The following is a 22650-nucleotide window of genomic DNA, read 5'->3' as shown; positions in this document are numbered from 1 at the left end:
TGTCGGGGTGCACACATATGAGGTGGTGTCGGGGGGTGCACTCAGTAATGTCGGGGTGCACACATATGAGGTGGTGTCGGGGTGCGCACATATGAGGTGGTGTTGGGGGGTGCACTCAGTAATGTTGGGGTGCACACATATGAGGTGGTGTCGGGGGGTGCACATATGAGGTGGTGTCGGGGGGATGCACTCAGTACTGTCGGGGTGCACACATATGAGGTGGTGTCGGGGGGTGCACTCAGTAATGTCGGGGTGCGCACATATGAAGTGGTGTCGGGGGGTGCACTCAGTAATGTCGGTGTGCGCACATATGAGGTGGTGTCGGGGGGTGCACTCAGTAATGTCGGGGTGCGCACATATGAGGTGGTGTCGGGGGGTGCACTCAGTAATGTCGGTGTGCGCACATATGAGGTGGTGTCGGGGGGTGCACTCAGTAATGTCGGGGTGCGCACATATGAGCCGGTGTCGGGGGGTGCATGCAGTAATGTCGGGGTGCGCACATATGAGCCGGTGGTGTCAGGGGGTGCACTCAGTAATGTCGGGCTGCGCACATATGAGCCGGTGGTGTCGGGGTGCGCACATATGAGGTGGTGTCGGGGGGGTGCACTCAGTAATGTCGGGGTGCGCACATATGAGGTGGTGTTGGGGGGTGCACTCAGTAATGTCGGGGTGCGCACATATGAGGTGGTGTCGGGGGGTGCACTCAGTAATGTCGGGGTGCGCACATATGAGGTGGTGTCGGGGGGTGCACTCAGTAATGTCGGGGTGCGCACATATGAGGTGGTGTCGGGGGGTGCACTCAGTAATGTCGGGGTGCGCACATATGAGGTGGTGTCAGGGTGCGCACATATGAGGTGGTGTCGGGGGGGGTGCACTCAGTAATGTCGGGGTGCGCACATATGAGGTGGTGTCGGGGGGTGCACTCAGTCATGTCGGGGTGCGCACATATGAGGTGGTGTCGGGGGGTGCACTCAGTAATGTCGGGGTGCGCACATATGAGGTGGTGTCGGGGGGTGCACTCAGTAATGTCGGGGGGTGCACTCAGTAATGTCGGGGTGCGCACATATGAGGTGGTGTCAGGGTGCGCACATATGAGGTGGTGTAGGGGGGGTGCACTCAGTAATGTCGGGGTGCGCACATATGAGGTGGTGTCGGGGGTGCACTCAGTAATGTCGGGGTGCGCACATATGAGGTGGTGTCAGGGTGCGCACATATGAGGTGGTGTCGGGGGGGGGTGCACTCAGTAATGTCGGGGTGCGCACATATGAGGTGGTGTCGGGGGGTGCACTCAGTAATGTCGGGGTGCGCACATATGAGGTGGTGTCGGGGGGTGCACTCAGTAATGTCGGGGTGCGCACATATGAGCCGGTGGTGTTGGGGGGTGCACTCAGTAATGTCGGGGTGCGCACATATGAGCCGGTGGTGTTGGGGGGGTGCACTCAGTAATGTCGGAGTGCGCACATGAGGTGGCGTTGGAGGCACACACATAAGCAGTAATGTTGGGGGAACCCCGACAAGAACTTGGTGATGTGGGGGTGCACACCTATGAGGAGGTGTTGGGGGGCGCACATGCAAGCAGTAATGTTGGGGGGCACCCAGACTGGCACTCGATGGTGTCGGGGTGTGCACGGCCCACACTATGGCTCCCGGCAGTTGCTGGTGGTGACCGTCGGCCCGGCCGTTGTTTGCTCCCGGGGACAGTCAGGGGGAGGAAGCGGAGGATCAGCTGAGGAGGCAGGAGGAGGAGCTCGCAGCGGCCCCGCAACTTGTGTCTAAACAGCTCGGTGCTTCCCTGGCTGCCATGTCTGTATGACGAGTCCCGGATCACAGGGCGAGCCCGGGCCGTGAGCTGCCGCCATGAGAAGGGACGGGGGTTGCGGCATGAGGTCGGTGGTGGGCTTCCTGTCCCGGAGGGGCCTACACGGGGACCCGCTGCTGAAGGAGGACTTACAGCGGCGGAGGCTGCAGGCCTGCAGGAACCTGTATAAGAAGGACCTGCTCGGGCACTTCGGTTGTGTCAATGCCATCGAGTTCTCCAACAACGGTGGACACATGCTGGTGTCAGGTAAGTGGCGTGTGCCCCCATATCTGCCGGCCGCACCCCGGGATCTGCGCCTCGGCCCTGTCTGCTGCCACCAGCTGTGGGGGGACTACAAGTCCCTGCGTGCCCTGACAGCTGCGCAGCCACAGATTGCCTGTAACATGGTGTCTGACATCTGAGGGATCTCTGGTCACCCCCGAGCCTGAGCACTGGGGCCAGGTGTGCTCTGTACTGCAGCCTTACAGGGGTCTCTGCTTTTTGGTTATGTACTAACATTGTCACAATATGAGTTGTGATCTGGGGGGTAAAGCGGTGGTCACAGTGCAGACGATCAGTCACCCCTGTGTAAGGCCATCTTATGGGGTATCCCACCAGCCACATGTATCGGCAGCCCACCCCTGTGTAAGGCCATCTTACGGGGTACACATGTATCGGCAGCCAACCCCTGTGTAAGGCCATCTTACGGGGTACACATGTATCGGCAGCCCACCCCTGTGTAAGGCCATCTTACGGGGTACACATGTATCGGCGGGCTACACATGTATCGGCAGCCCACCCCTGTGTAAGGCCATCTTACGGGGTACACATGTATCGGCAGCCCACCCCTGTGGCTGGTGACGGAGCAGTAGTCAGGGATCCACAGCGCTGCTCCTACGGGGATCTCGCACATGGACCCCCATTGACCATACATGCAGGTAATGGCTGGAGAGCCCCCCATATCATCCTGTACAGAGGGGTTATTGCCGGCAGATAATGTTCCCCTCGGGAAGGTTCCTTGCTTATGGCTGAACATCCCGCAGACCTCAGTTTGGTTTGGGGATGGCGATCCGACCTCCGATGTGATGGCTGCCGGCCGGGCCTCAGATGTTGTGTGTAAACACTGCTGTTGTGACCACAACATTATACCAGAGACTCCGATTGTCATTTCTAGAGACCTATGGTTTTATGAAAATTGCACATAAAGCCCACCCTGGGTCCGAGAAGGTATCGGACTGATTATTCACAGATAATCGTGCTGCTGCTGATATCCTACACAGTGCGGCGTAGTGCATCCCTCACTTGTTCAGTGTCTGCAGTATCTGCCAGAGTGATCTATTTCCTAAAGAGGTTGTCCGGCATCATCATATTCATGGCCTATTATTGAGGCTAATAATATTGGGGACTTGGTGTTTGTAGGCCCCTCTTAACAGGTCAGCAATCGCCAGATTAAAGAAGCCCTCCCGACAAAAATTGTGTTACAAATCTTCCTCAGATTCCTGAGTCACTTAATTTCAACTCCAACTACCCCGATCCCACCAGGGTTTAGGTGTAGTGCTGGGATAAAGTGTTAGGCTACGTTCACATTTGCGGTCGTCGCCGCAGCGTCATGCGCCCCTATATTTAACATGGGGGCGCATGGACATGCGTCGCACTTGCGTTTTGCGCCGCATGCGTCCCTGCGGGCGCAGCAAGTTGCATTTTTGCTGCGTCCAAAATCAATGAAAAAAAGGACGCATGCGGCGCAAAACGCAGCGTTGTGCATGCGTTTTGCTGCGTTTGTTTGCGTTGTGCGCTGCGGCGCCGACGCTGCGGCGCACAACGCAAATGTGAACGTAGCCTTATCTGAGCATGCTCTGGTGCTAACAGGGTGTCTCTGGCATGCTTGAATAATATATTCAAGTCCCCGCGGCTGTTTGACAGGTGCAACACATGCCGAGATTGCCTAACAAACAGTAATTCCCTGCATGTGTTACAGCTGTTGAAAAGCCGCAGGGACAGGAACATATTATTCGAGCACGCCGAAGATAGTTAGCGCCAGAGCATTCTCGGATAACACCTTATCCCAGCACGATCGCTCGTCACTATGTGTGAACCAGAAGTGGCTTTTACAATGCAAGGTCCCGATAGGGGCAGGGCGCCGGGTTTCACGTGTCCTAACACTGCATCACAGCCCCGGAGAGTGTCACGGGGAGACTAGGTGGGCAAGAGCTAATAACTAGGGAAATACTGACTGGCCCTCTACCTGAAGTTTACACTGATGGTGTGCATGTTCAGGCCTCGAACCTCACCCTGCCTCCTGATACAACCCTGAGCTGGAAACCTTCGCCCTCCACCCAGTGAATGCAATACACCAGTACCCACAGTTAGCACAGACAAGGATAAAGGAAAATATACACCACGCCGCAGTCACTCAGGAATACACTATAAATGTGCAGGGGAAAATAAACACAAATATAGGAAGGAGTAAATAAGACAAGGGAAAATACACCACCAGCAACGATACTCCAACGACCAGCTCTCCACTCCAGACCGAGATAACAAATGCGCAAGACAGAAGCTATAATCGGCGACACCCAATGATCAGGAGAACTATAAAAAGGCAATAGGCATGGCCCAGCCTCCAATCCGAGGATCAGGTAAATTAACCCCGGAACAGCTAGACAAAATCTAGCCGACGCCAATGAGCAATTAGTGGTCAAAAGCGGAACTACCGCTGTCTGTCGGATGACCTGGTCTGAACAGCGTCCGACATGACAAGAGTGCCAACACTGTGGGAATGGTGACAGCACAGGAGGGGAGTATAAGCTTTGTTATTCTATTTGGGCTGAACATTTAGTATAAGACAGTGTTGTCCTAGTACTGGACAACCCCTTTAAGTTACAGCTGCTCGTAGGTGACGCTGACTTTTCCTAAAACCATGCAAGTTAGAAGATATGTGCCCCAATGACTCCAGCGCCTCTAATAATCTAGACTAAGGGTATGTGCACACATATCTGTGAGGGCTGTGGATTTTTCCGCAGCAGATTTGATAAATCCGCAGGGCAAAACCGCTGCGGTTTTTCCTGCAGATTTATCGCGGTTTCTATTGCGGTTTCCGCTGCGGGTTTACACCTGCAGATTTCTATTGGAGCAGGTGTAAACCCGCTGCGGAATCTGCACAAAGAATTGACATGCTGCGGAATGTAAACCGCTGCGTTTCCGCGCGTTTTTTTTTTCCCAGCATGTGCACTGCGGATTTCGTTTCCCATAGGTTTACATTATACTGTAAACGCATGGGAAACTGCTGCGGATCCGCAGCAAAATCCGCAGCGTGTGCACATAGCCTTACAAAAAAAATGTTATGTGTCATCCATGAGACATTTTAACCTTTATTCACACTGATTATAGATTTTGCCAAATATCCATTCATTTTTGACAGGCAGTTCTGCATATAGCTGAAGCACAGGAGGGGTTTTAGTAGGAAGAATTATTACATAATTGTACTCCCCACTATATAGCAATTGTGGAACTTTCTAAAAAAAATGTGGCAGATGTACTATCTACATTAAATTGAGGCCGAATTCTGGTATCCATTCCACATGTATTAACCCCTCCAGAACTGGGTGTTTTTTTTTTTTTTTCTTTCATGATTTCTTCATCTTCTTCCAAGAGCCATAACTTTTTTTTATTGTTTTATTGAGGGTTTTTTTCTTCGACGTATGAAGGCTTGTTTTTCGTTGGTCAAGTTGCTGTTTTGACACCATTCATTTTACCATGTGATGTACTTGAAAACAGGAAAAAAATTCCAAGTGCTGTGAAATGTAGACATTTGTGTTTTTTTTGGGGGGTTGTTGTTTTGACTTTCATTGTGTTGTAAATATGACCGGGCAGCATGCTTCTCCATGTCAGTACAATTACAATGATTACATAGATTGGCATAGATTTCTTTTTTCCTTTCAGTGATGAAAAAATATTTTTTAAGATTGTATATTATTTTTTTTTTAGAACTGTAATTAGTGATACCACTTTGGGGTATTTACAATATGTTGATGATTTTTTTTTTTTTTTTGTTTAGATTTTTATTGGCAAGGTATGGTGACTGCAAAAACAGAATTCTAGTGTTTTTTTTTCTTTACTTTTTACATTATATCATGGGTTATTAATTTTTGTAGACTAGTTTTACAGATACATCTATATTAAATGCATTAGTTTCTTTACTTTTAATGGGGCAAAGGGTATTATTCAATTTTTGTTTTTGAAAACCTTTTTTCTTTTTAACTTTTTTTTTTAAGTTTCTTTAAGGGATTTGAGCCTGCTATTGTCTGAGTGCACATACTGTATGCTGCAGTGTAAAGGAATTGCAACTGAAATTCACAGGAGTACCAAAATGGCAGTGATGGGGTCTTCAGCAGCAATCTGAATGCTGTGGTAATCCATTGGTCTCCCATGATTGTGTCATGGATCTCGAAGGGCCAATGGGAGCCGGAGCTCATGCGCACTGGGAATTATGGAATTTAAAGGGAGCCTGTCACTTTGTAGTTGCAGCCTGATATGTAGGTTTCTGGGAAAAGATTCAGTGTAAGGGCAGAGACAGATTTCCGTGTAAGTTATGCGACGATCCCATCACATTGCACAGATTGGACCTGCACCTCTCCTGATCTGATCGTGACAGCGTGATGTATTTCTCTGCAGCTGTCAAGCTCCGATCAGGAAAGCAGACAGCCAGTATGAGGTTTACAATGCCATCCTCGCACTGGAAATACCGCAGTGTGTCGCTGCCCTTGTATTTTATTCATTGAAATCTAGCATTTGTAGGTATGTGTAGGAGCCAGTGGGAGGTCCTGTTAGTGTTTGACACCCATCTTGACGTGCACATTCATAGAGAGACTGTCAATCACTTTATAGGACCGCCCACTGGACTCCGATGTATTCAAACTCCAGGAATTTCAATGAATAAAATGCAAGTTTTACTGAAAAATGTAGAAAAATTCCACAAAAATGTAAATCAGTCTGATCAGCTCTTCCTGTTTTATGACCTCTTGCCTGCGGATCAGATACTATATTCCACATGACAGGTTCCCTTTAACCTTAGTGACCAAGCCAATTTTTACAATTCTGACCACTGTCCCTTTATGAGGTTATAGCTCTGGAACGTTTCAACGTATCCCACTGATTCTGAGATTTTTTCGTAGCATTTTGTACTTCATGCTAGTGGTAAAATTTCTTCGAAATTACTTGCGTTTATTTATGGAAAAAATTGAAATTTGGCAAAAATTTAGCAATTTTCAAACTTTTAATTTTGTGCCCTTAAAGGGAACCTGTCACCTGAATTTGGCGGGACCAGTTTTGGGTCATATGGGCGGGGTTTTCGGGTGTTTGATTCACCCTTTCCTTACCCGCTGGCTGCATGCTGGCCACAATATTGGATTGAAGTTCATTCTCTGTCCTCCGGAGTACACGCCTGCACAAGGCAATATTGATAATGAACTTCAATCCAATATTGCAGCCAGCATGCAGCCAGCGGGTAAGGAAAGGGTGAATCAAACACCCGAAAACCCCGCCCATATGACCCAAAACTGGTCCCGCCAAATTCAGGTGACAGGTTCCCTTTAAATTAGAGAGATATGTCACACAAAATAGTTGATAAGTAACATTTCCCGCATGTCAACTTTACATCAGCACAATTTTGGAAACATAATTTTTTTAGTTAGGACGTTATAAGGGTTAAAAATTGACCAGCGATTTCCGATTTTTTTCAACAGAATTTACAAAACCATTTTTTTTAGGGACCATCTCACATTTGAATTGACTCTGTGGGGTCAATGTGTCAGAAAATACCCAAAAGTGACACCATTCTAAAAACTGCACCACTCAAGATGCGCAAAATCTCATTCAAAAATCAACCCTTCACATGCTTCACATGAACTAAAGCAATGTGGAAAGGAAAAATTAACATTTAACTTTTTTCACAAAAAACCTTTATTTTCACAAGGGTATCAGGAGAAAATGGACCACGAAATTTGTTGTGCAAATTATCTTGAGTATGCTGATACCTTGTATGTGGGGGAAAACAACTGTTTCGGCGCATGGCAGGGCTCAGAAGGGAGGGAGCACTTTGACTTTTTGAACGTAAAATTGGTTGGAATCGATGGCGGACGCCATGTTGCATTTGTAGACCCCCTGATGAACAGTGGAAATCCCCAATTCTAACTCCAACCCTAACTCCAACTGCAAAGAATGGAAAATAATAACAATTTTATTATTTTTATCTAACCAAGGGTATTTACAAAGGGGGGTTTGATTTACCTTCTTAATTTTTATCACTGTGATAGACACACAGTGATCAAAATGAACCTTTTTTCTGCCTGGAGCCATTCAATTGTTTATACCATCCTTCGAGGGCCGCACAAAATTATCAACTTGAAAATTATCCTGCTATATTTGGTCAAACGTTTACTTAAGTCACCCCTAATGTGACGACTGGATCTGCTTATCTTTGGTGCGGCTGTGATGTTAAGTCGTATGGATGATGTTTCTACTCGTAACTGCTTTTCCAGGTTTGTATTGGTCTGGAACGCAGGAGACCCTTTGTGATAAGTTTTGTAAAGAACTCGCAGCAGTAAGTCGTACCGATACAGATGAAGAATAATACACTGCAGGCAGATCTGTGGAGTCTGAGTCAGTGTCATGGAAATTGAGGAGTTGGAGGTTTGGCTTAGGCCAGGTTCACATTGCATTAACAGCAGCCCGTTCAACACATGCGTTAACGAACTGCTGTTAACGCAAGTGCCGATGTGTCATCGCTCTAGCGCAGATAGAGCTAGCAGATGCTCTATCTGCACTAGCAGTGACGGACCCGAAAACGCTGCAGCCTGCGTCCCAGGGTCCGTCACTCAATGACGGCACATTGCTAGAAAATGCCCATTGTGGGCGTGCACTAGCAATGCGTCCGACATTGGACTCAATAGCGGTGTTAACGGACTGCGTTACACCGTGTTATGCCGCAGTGTAACGTAGTCCGTCTAACGGACGCCAGTAACGTAATGTGAACCCAGCCTTACTGACTCCACAGCCCTGACTGCAGGTCTCCTCACAGGGGGACATTTATCATTACTGTTCATGCTACATTTATAGAACTCAAGCACTGGGAGAGCTGCAGTATATATCACATAGGAGACACCTATACTGCCGTATATACATCACATAGGAGACAGCAAGACTGCGATATATGCATTATATGAGACACCAAGACTGCTGTATATACATTACAAAGGACACACCAATACTGTCGTATATACATCACATAAGAGACACCAAGACTGCTGTATATACATGACAGGAGACACCAAGACTGCTGTATATACATGACATAGGAGACACTAGGACTGCTTTATATACATGACATAGGAGACGCCAAGACTGCTGTATATACATCACAGTCAACAAGGGGCTGTGGCATGTACATCGCAGGAGACATGGCTGGACCATATACATTGCAGGAGGCATGGGGCTGTGGCATTGACATCCCAGGAGGCACAGAGCTGCAGGATTGACATCCCAGGAGGCACGGGGCTGCGGCGTAGACATCCCAGGAGGCACGGGGCTGCGGCGTAGACATCCCAGGAGGCACGGGGCTGCGGCGTAGACATCCCAGGAGGCACGGGGCTGCGGCGTAGACATCCCAGGAGGCACGGGGCTGCGGCGTAGACATCCCAGGAGGCACGGGGCTGCGGCGTAGACATCCCAGGAGGCACGGGGCTGCGGCGTAGACATCCCAGGAGGCACGGGGCTGCGGCGTAGACATCCCAGGAGGCACGGGGCTGCGGCGTAGACATCCCAGGAGGCACGGGGCTGCGGCGTAGACATCCCAGGAGGCACGGGGCTGCGGCGTAGACATCCCAGGAGGCACGGGGCTGCGGCGTAGACATCCCAGGAGGCACGGGGCTGCGGCGTAGACATCCCAGGAGGCACGGGGCTGCGGCGTAGACATCCCAGGAGGCACGGGGCTGCGGCGTAGACATCCCAGGAGGCACGGGGCTGCGGCGTAGACATCCCAGGAGGCACGGGGCTGCGGCGTAGACATCCCAGGAGGCACGGGGCTGCGGCGTAGACATCCCAGGAGACGCTTTGAAGCTGGGTAAGTTGAAATTTAAGGGCCGGCAGAAGTAAAAACGCAGCTGCTGACCCGAGCACTGCGGTTCGTGGGAATTTGTCTGGGGACCAGATAAAAGTTCATTATGAGCCGTAAATGGCATGTAAGGCTGAGGTTCCCCACCCTAAGGCCATGTTCACACGCTGCGGGTTCCTCTGCGGGTTAATCCCGCAGCGGAATTGAAAATCTGCAGGGCAAAACCGCTGTGGTTATCCCTGCAGATTTATCGCGGTTTGTTCCGCGGTTTCCGCTGCGGGATTACTGCTGTACTATTGATGCTGCATATGCAGCAATATGCAGCATCAATAGTAATGTAAAAAATAATAAAAATTGGCTATACTCACCCTCTGACTTCGCGATCTCCCCGGCGCTGCAAGCGGCTGTGCCGACAAGGACCTTCGTGACGTCACGGTCATGTGACCGCGGCGTCATCACGGTCATGTGACCGCGACGTCACCACAGGTCCTGTTCGGCACAGCAACTGAGACCGGACGGCCGCGTGCAGCGCTGAGAGGTGAGTATAGCTTCATTTTTTATTTTAATTCTTTTTTTTACACTATTTTATGGTTCCCAGGGCCTGGAGGAGAGTCTCCTCTCCTCCACCCCGGGTACCACCCGCACATTAACCGCTTACTTCCCGCAACGTGGGCACAGCCCCATGCGGGAAGTAAGCGGTTCAATGCATTCCTATGGGTGCAGAATCGCAGCGATTCTGCACAAAAAAGTGACATGCTGCGGGTTGTAAACCGCTGCGTTTCTGCGCGGTTTTTCCCGCAGCATGTGCACTGCGGTTTGCGGTTTCCATAGGGTTTACATGTTAATGTAAACGCTATGGAAACTGCTGCGGACCCGCAGCATCAAAATCGCGGCGGTTCCGCGGTAAAAACCGCAGCGTGTGAACATGGCCTTAATGTAAACAATTATTCACCAACTCATCCAATAATTTACACACGTGGTCAAAATTAATGGTACCCCTTGTTTAATGACAGAAAAACCCACAATGGTCACAGAAATAACTTGAATCTGACAAGAGTAATAATAAATGAAAGGCGTTGCTTTTCAACCATGCTTCCACAGAATTTAATAAAAAATAGCTCCTGAAATAGGCCTGGACCGAAATGATGGTACCTCTGAAAATAATGTGACAAAAGGGACATGTTAAATCAAGGTGTGTCCACTAACTAGCATCACTGGTGTCTACACTCTTGGAATCGGTGAGTGGGCCTGTATATAGGGCTACAGATACTCACTTTGCTGTTTGGTGACATGGTGTGTATCACACTCAACATGGACCAGAGGAAGTGATGGAAAGAGTTGTCTTAGGAGATTAGAAAGAAAATTATAGACAAACATGTTAAAGGTAAAAGTTATAAGACCATCTCCAAGCAGCTTGATGTTCCTGTGACTACAGTTGCACATATTATTCAGAAATTTAAGATCTATGGGACTGTAGCCAACCTCCCTGGATGTGACCGCAGGAGGAAAATTGATGACAAATCAAAGAGACAGATAATATGAATGGTAACAAAAGAGCCCAGAAAACTTCTAAACAGATTTAAGGTGAACTTTAAGCTCAAGGAACATCAGTGTCAGATCGCATCATCCGTCATTGTATGAGCCAAAGTGGACTTCATGGGAGATGACCAAGGAGGACACCATTGTTGAAAAAAAATAATAAAAAAGCCATACTGGAGCTTGCCAAATTACATGTTGACAAGCCACAAAGTTTCTGTAGGAATGTCCTATGGACAGATGAGACGAAAATGGAACTTTTTGGCAAGGCACATCAGCTCTGTGGTTCACAGACGGAAAAATGAAGCATATGAAGAAAAGAACACCGTCCCTACTGTGAAACATTGAGGAGGCTCTGTTATGTTCTGGAGCTGCTTTGCTGCATCTGGCACAGGGTGTTTAGAATCTGTGCAAGTTACAAATAAATCTCAAGACTTTCAAGGGATTTTAGAGAGAAATGTGCTGCCCAGTGTCAGAAAGCTTGGTCTCAGTCGCAGGTCATGGGTCTTGCAACAGGATAATGACTAAAAACACTCAAGAATGGCTAAGCAGAAAACATTGGACTATTCTGAAGTGGCCTTCTATGAGCCCTGACCTAAATCCTATTGAGCATCTTTGGAAAGAGCTGAAACATGCCGTCTGGAAAAGGCAACCTTCAAACACAAGACAACTGGAACAGTTTGCTCTTGAGGAGTGGGCGAAAATACCTGTCGAAAGGTGCAGAAGTCTCATTGACAGTTACAGGAATCGTTTGATTGCAGTGCTTGCCTCAAAAGGTTGTGCAACAAAATATTAAGTTAAGGGTACCATCATTTCTGTCATGAGTTTTATTTTTTTTTAATTCTGTGGAAGCATGGTTGAAAAGCAATGTCTGACATTCATTCGTTCATTTTCATAGATTTATTATTTACTATTACTTTTGTCAGATTCAATTTATTTCTGTGACCATTGTGGGTTTTTCTGTAATTAAACGAGGGGTACCAACAATATTGGCCACGTGTGTATGTATACAAACAGGACATATCTGGATCATTGGTCAATGGTCAAGACAATTCTGTTCAGTTCTGCACTATATAGTAAATAATAGCAATGCTCATAAAGAACTACAGACTGCAGCAGTTACCACACATGATAGCCATTTCACTACTATATAGATCTGAACAGAATTTTGTTTTATTAGCTAATAAACTAGCAATGTCCTTCCCATATATACAAATATGGAAAAATATGTGTAAGTGGGTTGAGAGCTGGCTCAGGGATAGGAAACAAAGGGTGGTTATTAATGGAGCACACTCGGACTGGGTCGCGGTTAGCAGTGGGGTACCACAGGGGTCAGTATTGGGCCCTCTTCTTTTTAGCATATTTATTAATGACCTTGTAGGGGGCATTCAGAGTAGAATTTCAATATTTGCAGATGACACTAAACTCTGTAGGGTAATCAATACAGGGGAGGACAATTTTATATTACAGGATGATTTATGTAAACTAGAAGCTTGGGCTGATAAATGGCAAATGAGCTTTAATGGGGATAAATGTAAGGTCATGCACTTGGGTAGAAGTAATAAGATGTATAACTATGTGCTTAATTCTAAAACTCTGGGCAAAACCATCAATGAAAAAGACCTGGGTGTATGGGTGGATGACAGACTCATATTCAGTGGCCAGTGTCAGGCAGCTGCTACAAAGGCAAATAAAATAATAGGATGCATTAAAAGAGGCATAGATGCTCATGAGGAGAACATAATTTTACCTCTATACAAGTCACTAGTTCGACCACACTTAGAATACTGTGCACAGTTCTGGTCTCCGGTGTATAAGAAAGACATAGCTGAACTAGAGCGGGTGCAGAGAAGAGCGACCAAGGTTATTAGAGGACTGGGGGGTCTGCAATACCAAGATAGGTTATTACACTTGGGGCTATTTAGTTTGGAAAAACGAAGACTAAGGGGTGATCTTATTTTAATGCATAAATATATGAGGGGACAGTACAAAGACCTTTCTGATGATCTTTTTAATCATAGACCTGAGACAGGGACAAGGGGGCATCCTCTACGTCTGGAGGAAAGAAGGTTTAAGCATAATAACAGACGCGGATTCTTTACTGTAAGAGCAGTGAGACTATGGAACTCTCTGCCGTATGATGTTGTAATGAGTGATTCATTAATTAAATTTAAGAGGGGACTGGATACCTTTCTGGAAAAGTATAATATTACAGGGTATATACACTAGATTCCTTGATAAGGCGTTGATCCAGGGAACTAGTCTGATTGCCGTATGTGGAGTCGGGAAGGAATTTTTTTCCCCATGGTGGAGTTACTCTTTGCCACATGGGTTTTTTTTTGCCTTCCTCTGGATCAACATGTTAGGGCATGTTAGGTTAGGCTATGGGTTGAACTAGATGGACTTAAAGTCTTCCTTCAACCTCAATAACTATGTAACTATGTAACTATGTAAATCGGTCCAAGACTGTAAGCCCTTTCCTAATGCCTCTCCGTCTTAGGCTTCTTTCACACTTCAGTTGTGTGGCGTCAGTTGGGTCCGACATCGTGGCGGATCGACGGATCCGTCAAATTTCATGCAAAAACGGTTCTAACGGATCCGTTTTTTTAACGGATCAGCTGCCCTAATCCGTTAAAAAAACGGATCCGTTAGAACCGTTGCGAACGTTTTTACATCCGTTGCAACCGTTTTTTGACGGATCCGTTTTTTAAAAGGGGAGGATTTCAATGTGATTGGCTACTGGAAACTTCTGGAAAACTATATATAGCGTGTATTTACACCACATCTTTGAAAGGTTGTAGAGAAAGTGGCAGAAATGGAAGGAGTCCTGGCGAACATTGCAAAGATCTATGCAGATTTTACTTTTGAGGCAAATCAGTTGGCAGTCAGCGTTCGAGAGAGGGAGGAACGAAGACTGCGAATCCTACGGCAGCGGCGTAAGAGAAGGCTGTGGATCCATCCCATCACAGCACAACGTATGACCCGTGGTGTTTATTCCACGCTTTACATGGAACTAAGGGAAAACCCTCAAAAGTTCTTCAATTATGTGAGGATGAGAGCTGAAAATTTTGCATTTTTATTGGGCTATGTGGAAGACTGTATACGGAGACGAGACACCCAGATGCGATTCTCAATATCACCAGCAGAGCGTCTCATGGTGACTATTCGGTAAGTCATTTTTTTATTAAATGATTCTCATTCATCAGACTTATAACTGTGTTGGTTTTTTTTGTATTTTTTTTATAAAGTATTGTCTTTTCTTTTTGTTAACAGATTCCTTGCAACTGGAGAGTCCTTCTCATCCCTCCATTTTCAATTTCGACTTGGGATATCCACCATCTCGGGGATCATCAGAGATACCTGCCGGGCATTGTGGGAGTGCCTACAAGTGGAATACATCCCAGAGCCATCACAGGAGAGGTGGCTGGAGATCACCCAAATTTTTCATCAGATTTGCCAGTTTCCAAATTGTGTTGGAGCAGTTGATGGAAAGCACATAAGGATCGTCAAACCTTCAGGCTCTGGGTCACAGTTTTATAACTATAAGAAGTATTTCTCTATTGTGTTGATGGCCATAGCTGACGCACAATGCAAGTTCATCGCTGTGGATATAGGTGCGTATGGACGTGCAAATGATTCACAAATCTTTAAAAATTCACCAATGGGGCGCCGTTTATATGGAGAGACATTTGATTTTCCGCCCCCTAGACCTCTCCCTGGAACCACCGGTCCACCGTTACCATTTGTTTGTGTTGGAGATGATGCCTTCCAGCTTTCCCCACATTTGCTTAAACCCTTTGGAAGTAGTGGACTGACCCAGAGGAAGAAAATTTTCAATTACCGTTTAACCAGAGCACGCAGAGTAGTGGAATGTGCCTTTGGCATCCTAACTGCCAAATGGAGAGTGCTACTAACTGCCATTAAACTGCAGACTGAAACTGTCGATGATGTGGTCAAAGCATGCGTTGTCCTGCATAATTTTGTTCTATCAAAAGAACAAGTTTCCCTGGAGGATAATGTTTCAGAAAGCACCTTACGGGATTACCAAAACCCCACTTTTCGCAGTCCAGTTGCAGTCTGCAGAATGCGGGACAGTTTTGCAGACTACTTCATGTCTCCTGCAGGATCAGTTGACTGGCAGTATGAAATGGTGTAAAAAATTTATTTATTTTTATACTTGTAAAAATACCAATTTTTGTTTGCATACAAAATCTTTTTACTTTAATGCAGCATTGTATGTTTTGCAACGGTACCCTTTAAACACTGTTAATGTTACTATTGCCATAACCTTGGTGACTTAAAAAATTAAAAGAAAAAAAAAAAGAAAGACAATAAAAATTTTTTTAAACCAAACAACTGTTTATTTATTGACTTTTACAGATTCTCATAGTTTTGGGTGGAGATAGTAGCGGAGGGGCTGACAGGCGGGCGGACCACGTCGAGAGTGGGGGACAGGACATCACGGGGAGGAACAGAAGTGGAATGGGTGGTGAAAACATGAGGTTGTGTAGAGACTTGAGGTGCAGATGTGGTGTGTGTGAGGTATGAAGGTGTTGCTGGGATTGATAACGGAGAAGTTAAAGGGGAAGAATGGAAGGGGGACGTTAAAAACTGGGAAAGACTAAGGGGGGAAGGAACAAATGACGAAGGAGTAGAATGGACGGGAGGAGGACGTACAGGAGGAGGACGGATGGGAGGATAGACGGTGGATTGAGAGGGGAAAGGTGTTGACACATGAAGGGTAGGTGGAGGGGCATGGGATATCGCCTGCGCTAGAGCAGTGTGGCAGCCTTGCATCACATGCATCTGCAGGTCAGGAGTTAGATTTTCCATGTGCCTGAGGACCGCCTGAAAAAAACAGTGCCTTGGTGACTGGTTTGCATCTGATTGCATCCTATCAAGACGACTGCTGAGTTCAAGTATGCTTTTGTTAAGCATATTGTACCCAGCAGACGTTTGCTCACTCAAAAGCTTGATGGCACTGTGAAAGGATGCATTCAGATGCAAAAAGTCAGGCGCATAGCTCCTTTCCTGACCTCTCTGGCGCTGCCGTCCTGACCACAAAGTTGGTCTAGAAGTTGCGGCAGTGGCAGAGGGGTGGGGTAAAGGGAACTCTAACTCATCACCTGCAGCTTCAAGTGACGAAGTCCGCCCTGCTGCTCCAGCGCTGGTGGATGAGGCTGAGGGATCAAACAAAAGGGTAGGTGCAGAAACAGAGGGGTCGACGTGGTCCCCGGTGGCGGACTCTCGAGGGATCGCTCCAGAGGGCTGCAACTCTGATGCAGGCTCCCGAGTGCTGCAGAAAGTGCTGTTAAAGAAGAAGAAAAAAAATATTAGTATCTTTATATTACAATTGCCCTTACTGCAAAAAAATTGAAGGTTACACATTTTTTCAGTTTGACTGAAAATATGTGGTGTTGAATATTTACCTTCTGCTCAGCAGCGTCGACCGTAGGAACGACAGGGCTCTGGCATGTTTGTATCTGCTCCTGCGTCCTCTAGATCCACTCGGGGCCTGCATCTCCTTATTAAACTCCCTCTTGAAGCGATCCCTGATTGACCGCCACCGCACGATAATCCTGTTACCTGGAAAGAGATAGCAAAAATTGGTTACTATACACCACATTAAATCATGCTAAAATAAGGTTATGAAGTGTGAATACTTACGCGCTAGATCCTGGGCCCCAGCATCGAGTTCCTCCCAGTTATCCATAACAGCACTGCACACTTCCTCCCATAGCCGTCGGGTGATTAACTGGTCAGCATGGCGGCGGTCCGACATGTTCCACAGCGGCTCCCTACTTTGTACTGCTTCGATGAGGGTGTTCACATCGATGCCCTCCTCTTCATCATCTTGTTCGGGAGCACGCTGTGAAGCCTACGAAAAATATAACAATAAAAAGGGAAAGATTACAACACATGAATTTTACATTTTACTACACAACAAAACAAAAAGGAACTTACTCTTCGGCGACCGCCGCGATTATCATTCCGACGACTATGGGAGGTGCTTTGAGGAACTCTATGTCGAGCCCCGGATTGTGAGGACTAATAAAAAAAATTAAAAAAAAAAAAATTAATAATGTTCTTAGATTGAGGCATATGTATTGTGTGTGCTGTCATGAATGTTTGTGTTGGGTGTAGTGCATTGTATGTGAGGATCGGTCTGTTCAAAACTTACACTATGCGCTCCCGCTCCTTGTCTTTCTCCACCCTGTCCGTCTCCTTCTGTAAGCCCCTCTGCTTCATATTCCTGTGAATACAGAACACATAAAGGGTTAAAAAACAATGACCATAGTTGTATCACCAAAAAATTTTACAGAACAAAAAAAAAAAAATACAATACCTCAGTTTGCTGCTGATGTGCTGGGGGGCTCTCAGAAGAAGACATTATGGTCTTTGCGTACCTCTTGGTCCCAAGTATCTGTAAGTATACAGACAGTTCTAAGCTACTATACACAAGGATAGATGCAGCTGTAGGATTTAACAGTTACATCTTTTTTAAAAACTTTTACATTTCATCCCACACAAAATGAAATTTTTTTTCTAACCGTCATACTTTATATGGTAGATATGCTTGATGCACAAGCTGCCAAACCCTCTAGCCCTGTTTCCCCACCAAAAAAACCCCCCAAGAACCCTTTAAAGCAACACCAAAACTGAAATTGATATGCGCAATGCGCATGTTGGTAAAAGCCACCTATCAAACCTTATCAAAAATGTTCCTCATTCGAACTTAAAATACCAATTCCAAAAATTGGTAATTATGATTACCCTACAGTTTGTATTTTCTAAAACCGGATAACATATTCTATACACAAGATTTGCATTACACATTTATATATATAACCTTTACTGCATGTTTACCCAATATTACATTTATCTTGAAATGAGACTACTGACAGTTTTGTGTAATTTTTATTACTATTTTTAAAAAAAAATTTTTTTTTTTTAATGGTACAGTAGGAGCTACACTGCTCTTTATTTGAAATACTATAACATTTGGGATAACAACAAAAATGCAGAACACATCACACATCATTTATACACACACACAAAACTCATTTTACACCACAGCTATAAAAAATAACAGCTTAAATAGTATGAAAAACATATAAACAGGGCAGGCAGGCGCACGCACACAAGCACGCACACAAGCATGCACGCACACAAGCACGCACACAAGCACGCACGCACACAAGCATGCAAGCACGCACACACGCACGCACGCACACAAGCATGCACACAAGCATGCACGCACGCAAGCACGCACACAAGCACGCACGCACACAAGCATGCACGCACACAAGCACACACACAAACACGCACGCACACAAGCACGCACGCACGCATGCATGCATGCATGCTGGATGGCAGTACTCACATGGCTGTCTCAGGCAGGGTCTGTCTTGCAGGGCCTCTCTGGCTGGATGGCAGTGCCTGGCTGGCAAAGTCTTGCTGGCAGAGTGTCTCTGGCTTGCAGGGCCTCTCTGGCTGGATGGCAGTGCCTGGCTGGCAAAGTCTTGCTGGCAGAGTGTCTCTGGCTTGCAGGGCCTCTCTGGCTGGATGGCAGTGCCTGGCTGGCAAAGTCTTGCTGGCAGAGGTCTTGCTGGCTGGGTCTGGCTGGGTCTCTCGGGCATGGAAGGGTCTCTCTTGCTGGCTGGTACATTTGGGAATGACCTGTCCTCTTTATATAGTTTTTGGGTTGTCTGGGCAAAGTTGCAACTTTTTGGAGCATGCTCAATCAAAAAAAGCGGATTGAGGCGACGGATCCGCCAAAAAACGGATCGCGACGGATCCGTCGCCCATAGGCACCCATTCAAAAAAAAGGCGGACGCGACGGATCCGCCGCGTTCCGCCTTTTTGCCGGCGACAAAAAACGTTACAAAGTCCGTCAATGTCTAGACAACGTCCGCCAAATATCGACGGATCCGTCGCAAGGCGGATGGAACGGACGACCATCCGCCACAATCCGTCTCTAATGCAAGTCAATGGAAAAATAGCGGATCCGCCCAAAAAAAAAACGGATCCGCCATTTTACGAAAATGGCGGTTTTTGACTGACGCCGAAAGACTGACGTGTGAAAGAGGCCTTATCGGCATCTGTGCCTTCTTATCTGACCTGTAACAGGCTACAGCTACAACAGGCATAATCTTAGGAGTCTCAAACTTGGCCTGGTGAAATTTTAAGTTGACAGGCCACACTGCTTGCGGGACAAAATTATGTTTTCAGTGATGCCATTTTTTCTGTACTACTTGTTGATCAGTTTTTCGGGTGCATTCTCACTATCCATGTTTGTTCAGGTTTTCATGCAACCGACTTTCCGCATGATTCCTGAACCTCAGCTCAATTGCGTTATTGTAATGCATTTTGTATGCGTCAAAAACGCATACATTTTTGTGAAGTATAGATATGGGGTAGATACAGTGAAGGAAATAATTATTTGATCCCATGCTGACTCTGTAAGTTTGCCCACTAACAAAGACATGAACAGTCTATAATCTTAAGGGTAGGTTAATTTTAACATTGAGAGATAGAATATCAAAAATAATATAATAAATATAATAATATAATATAATAAAATCCAGAAAATCGCATTGTATAAATTTATTTGCGTTTTGCAGTGAGAAATAAGTATTTGATCCCTCTGGCAAACAAGACTTAATAATTGGTGGCAAAACCCTTGTTGGCAAGCACAGCAGTCAGACTTTTTTTTTGTAGTTGAGTTTTTTTTCGAAGTTTGCACACATGTCAGGAGGAATTTTGGTTCGCTCCTCTTTGCAGATCATTTCTAAATCATTAAGATTTTGAGGCTGTCGTTTGTCAACTCGGAGCTTTAACTCCCTCCATAAGTTTTCTATGGGATTAAGGTCTGGAGACTGGCTAGTCCACTCCATGACCTTAAAGGGAACCTGTCACCCCGTTTTTTCGGTATGAGATAAAAATACTGTTAAATAGGGCCTGAGCTGAGCATTACAATAGTGTAGTTTGTGGACCCCGATTCCCCACCTATGCTGCCGAAATACGTTACCGAAGTAGTCGTTTTCGCCTGTCAATCAGGCTGGTCTGGTCAAAAGGGTGTGGTGTCCTCCCCCAGATCTTGCGTAGTTTTCCGTTGGTGGCGTAGTGGTGTGCGCATGTCCAAGGTCCAGAATCCTCTGCCAGGGGATTTCAAAGAGCGCGGTGTCCGTTATTGCATTGGTGATCGGTGGGCGCGGCCATCTTCCTTTGGCCGCGCGTGCGCAGAAGCGGCGCTGTGCTGGCCGCGACGCTCTGCTGGCCGCGGCTTCAGGAAAATGGCCGCCGCGATATCCATCTGCGCACGCGCGGCATCCCGCGGCCATTTTCCTGAAGCCGCGGCCAGCAGAGCGTCGCGGCCAGAACAGCGCCGCTTCTGCGCACGCGCGGCCAAAGGAAGATGGCCGCGCCCACCGATCACCAATGCAATAACGGACACCGCGCTCTTTGAAATCCCCTGGCAGAGGATTCTGGACCTTGGACATGCGCACACCACTACGCCACCAACGGAAAACTACGCAAGATCTGGGGGAGGACACCACACCCTTTTGACCTGACCAGCCTGATTGACAGGCGAAAACGACTACTTCGGTAACGTATTTCGGCAGCATAGGTGGGGAATCGGGGTCCACAAACTACACTATTGTAATGCTCAGCTCAGGCCCTATTTAACAGTATTTTTATCTCATACCGAAAAAACGGGGTGACAGGTGCCCTTTAATGTGCTTCTTTTTGATCCACTCCTTTGTTGTCTTGGCTGTATGTTTTGGGTCATTATCTTGCTGGAAGACCCAGCCACGACCCATTTTTAATGTCCTGGCAATGGGAAGGAGGTTGTCACTCAGGATTTTACAGTACATGACTCCATCCATTCTCCCACTGATGTGGTGAAGTAGTCCTGTGCCCTTAGTAGAGAAACACCCCCAAAACATAATGTTTCCACCTCCATGCTTGACAGTGGGGACGGTGATCTTTGGATCATAGGCAGCATTGAGTTAATGCCAAAGAACTGCCAAAGAACTCAATTTTGTCTCATCTGACCACAGTATCTTCTCCCAATCACTCACAGAATCATCCAGGTGTTCATTGGCAAACTTCATACGGGCCTACTCTAGAGGCTCAAACATGTGCGGGCTGAACCTGGAATGAATCCAGTAGAGTCATATACTTGCAAAAAACAGCCGCACTCGAGATGGATTTTCAAATGCATCATATAGGTGAAATTTTATTAGAAACACCACAGTGGTAATAAAGTGCTGAGGTAACGTTTCGACCCTTTGGTGGGTCTTTATCAAACCTCACTTTACAGTAGAGATACAAAGCAAGGGGAAACACCGCATTGGAGAAAATCATAGAGGCTCCTAGGAAGAGCTAATTGTATAGGGTTCAGAGGTCCCGTATGGCACGGGCAGGTAATATGGTCCCAAAAAGAACTGCGGGTCCGTAGTATGGAGATACACCACCACAGGTATCTGAACCCTATACAATTAGCTCCTCCTAGGAGCCCCTTTAGATTTTCTCCAATGCGGTGATTCCCCTTCCTTTGTATCTCTTCTGTAAAGTGAGGTTTGATCAAGACCCACTAAAGGATCTAAACGTTACCTCAACACTTTATTACCACTGTGGTGTTTCTAATAAAATTTAACCTATATGATACATTTGAAAATCCATCTCTTGATTGCGGCTGTTTTTTTCAAGTATAATTGAGTCTGTGGACAGGGGTCTTTTATAAAGGTGACTATGTAAGACATCTGTCTTTAATGCAGGTAACTAGTTGATTAGGAGCGTCTAACTGGTCTGTAGGAACCAGAACTCTTAAGGGTGTGTATCCGGGCTGGATTACCTGCGGATTGAACGCTGCGTACAACGGCAGCGTTCAACCCGCAGCGTCCAGATGTTATAGCATAGTGGAGGGGATTTTATGAAATCCCGTCTCCACTATGCGTGCGAACAGGCATCCGGTGGCTTTGCGTTTCCGGACATGCGGTGCGTCTTTTTAGAACGCAGCATGTCTGTTTACCTTGCGGCGACAGAGGTAAATAACAGGGTCCTATGCATAGGATGGGGCGATTCCGGATGTGTGCAATGAACACATCCAGAATCACCGCGCGTACAGAAGGGGGCGGTGCTTTGGTCGGAGCTGGTGTTCCGCTCTGTCCAAAGCGCTGTCAATCCGGACAGTGGGCAC

The 22650-nt window shown here is 46.7% G+C and overlaps 2 protein-coding genes across 2 annotated transcripts in view; one reads left to right on the top strand and one right to left on the bottom strand.

Annotated features, from left to right (window-relative positions):
* The first annotated feature begins 1597 nt into the window (after window positions 1–1597).
* The window catches only part of DCAF5 (DDB1 and CUL4 associated factor 5), a 71433-nt gene continuing 50380 nt past the window's right edge, over window positions 1598–22650 (top strand). The window contains exon 1 of the mRNA XM_077262960.1: window positions 1598–2065. Coding sequence (XP_077119075.1) covers window positions 1858–2065 — 208 coding nt within the window. The 5' untranslated portion in view covers window positions 1598–1857. The remainder of the gene's footprint in view (window positions 2066–22650) is intronic.
* Window positions 15679–17418, bottom strand: LOC143775106 (uncharacterized). The gene is made up of 3 exons (XM_077262956.1): window positions 17112–17418; window positions 16874–17030; window positions 15679–16752 (listed from the first exon to the last, which is right to left on the bottom strand). Exons 1-3 carry the CDS (start codon window positions 17224–17226, stop codon window positions 15819–15821), a joined length of 1206 nt encoding a protein of 401 aa, XP_077119071.1. The 5' UTR covers window positions 17227–17418; the 3' UTR covers window positions 15679–15818.

Source organism: Ranitomeya variabilis, chromosome 1, assembly GCF_051348905.1.
Source record: "Ranitomeya variabilis isolate aRanVar5 chromosome 1, aRanVar5.hap1, whole genome shotgun sequence".
In the NCBI taxonomy this organism is placed as follows: Eukaryota; Metazoa; Chordata; class Amphibia; order Anura; family Dendrobatidae; genus Ranitomeya; species Ranitomeya variabilis.
This window is presented reverse-complemented; position numbering and strand designations above follow the sequence as displayed.

Coding starts and splice junctions, on each gene's coding strand:
- LOC143775106 (XM_077262956.1), bottom strand. CDS start 17,226: ATGTCGGACCGCCGCCATGCTGACCAGTTAATCACCCGACGGCTATGG. Junction 17,031..17,111: donor TGGGGCCCAGGATCTAGCGC/GTAAGTATTCAC, acceptor ATCTCTTTCCAG/GTAACAGGATTATCGTGCGG. Junction 16,753..16,873: donor TCGACGCTGCTGAGCAGAAG/GTAAATATTCAA, acceptor CTTCTTTAACAG/CACTTTCTGCAGCACTCGGG.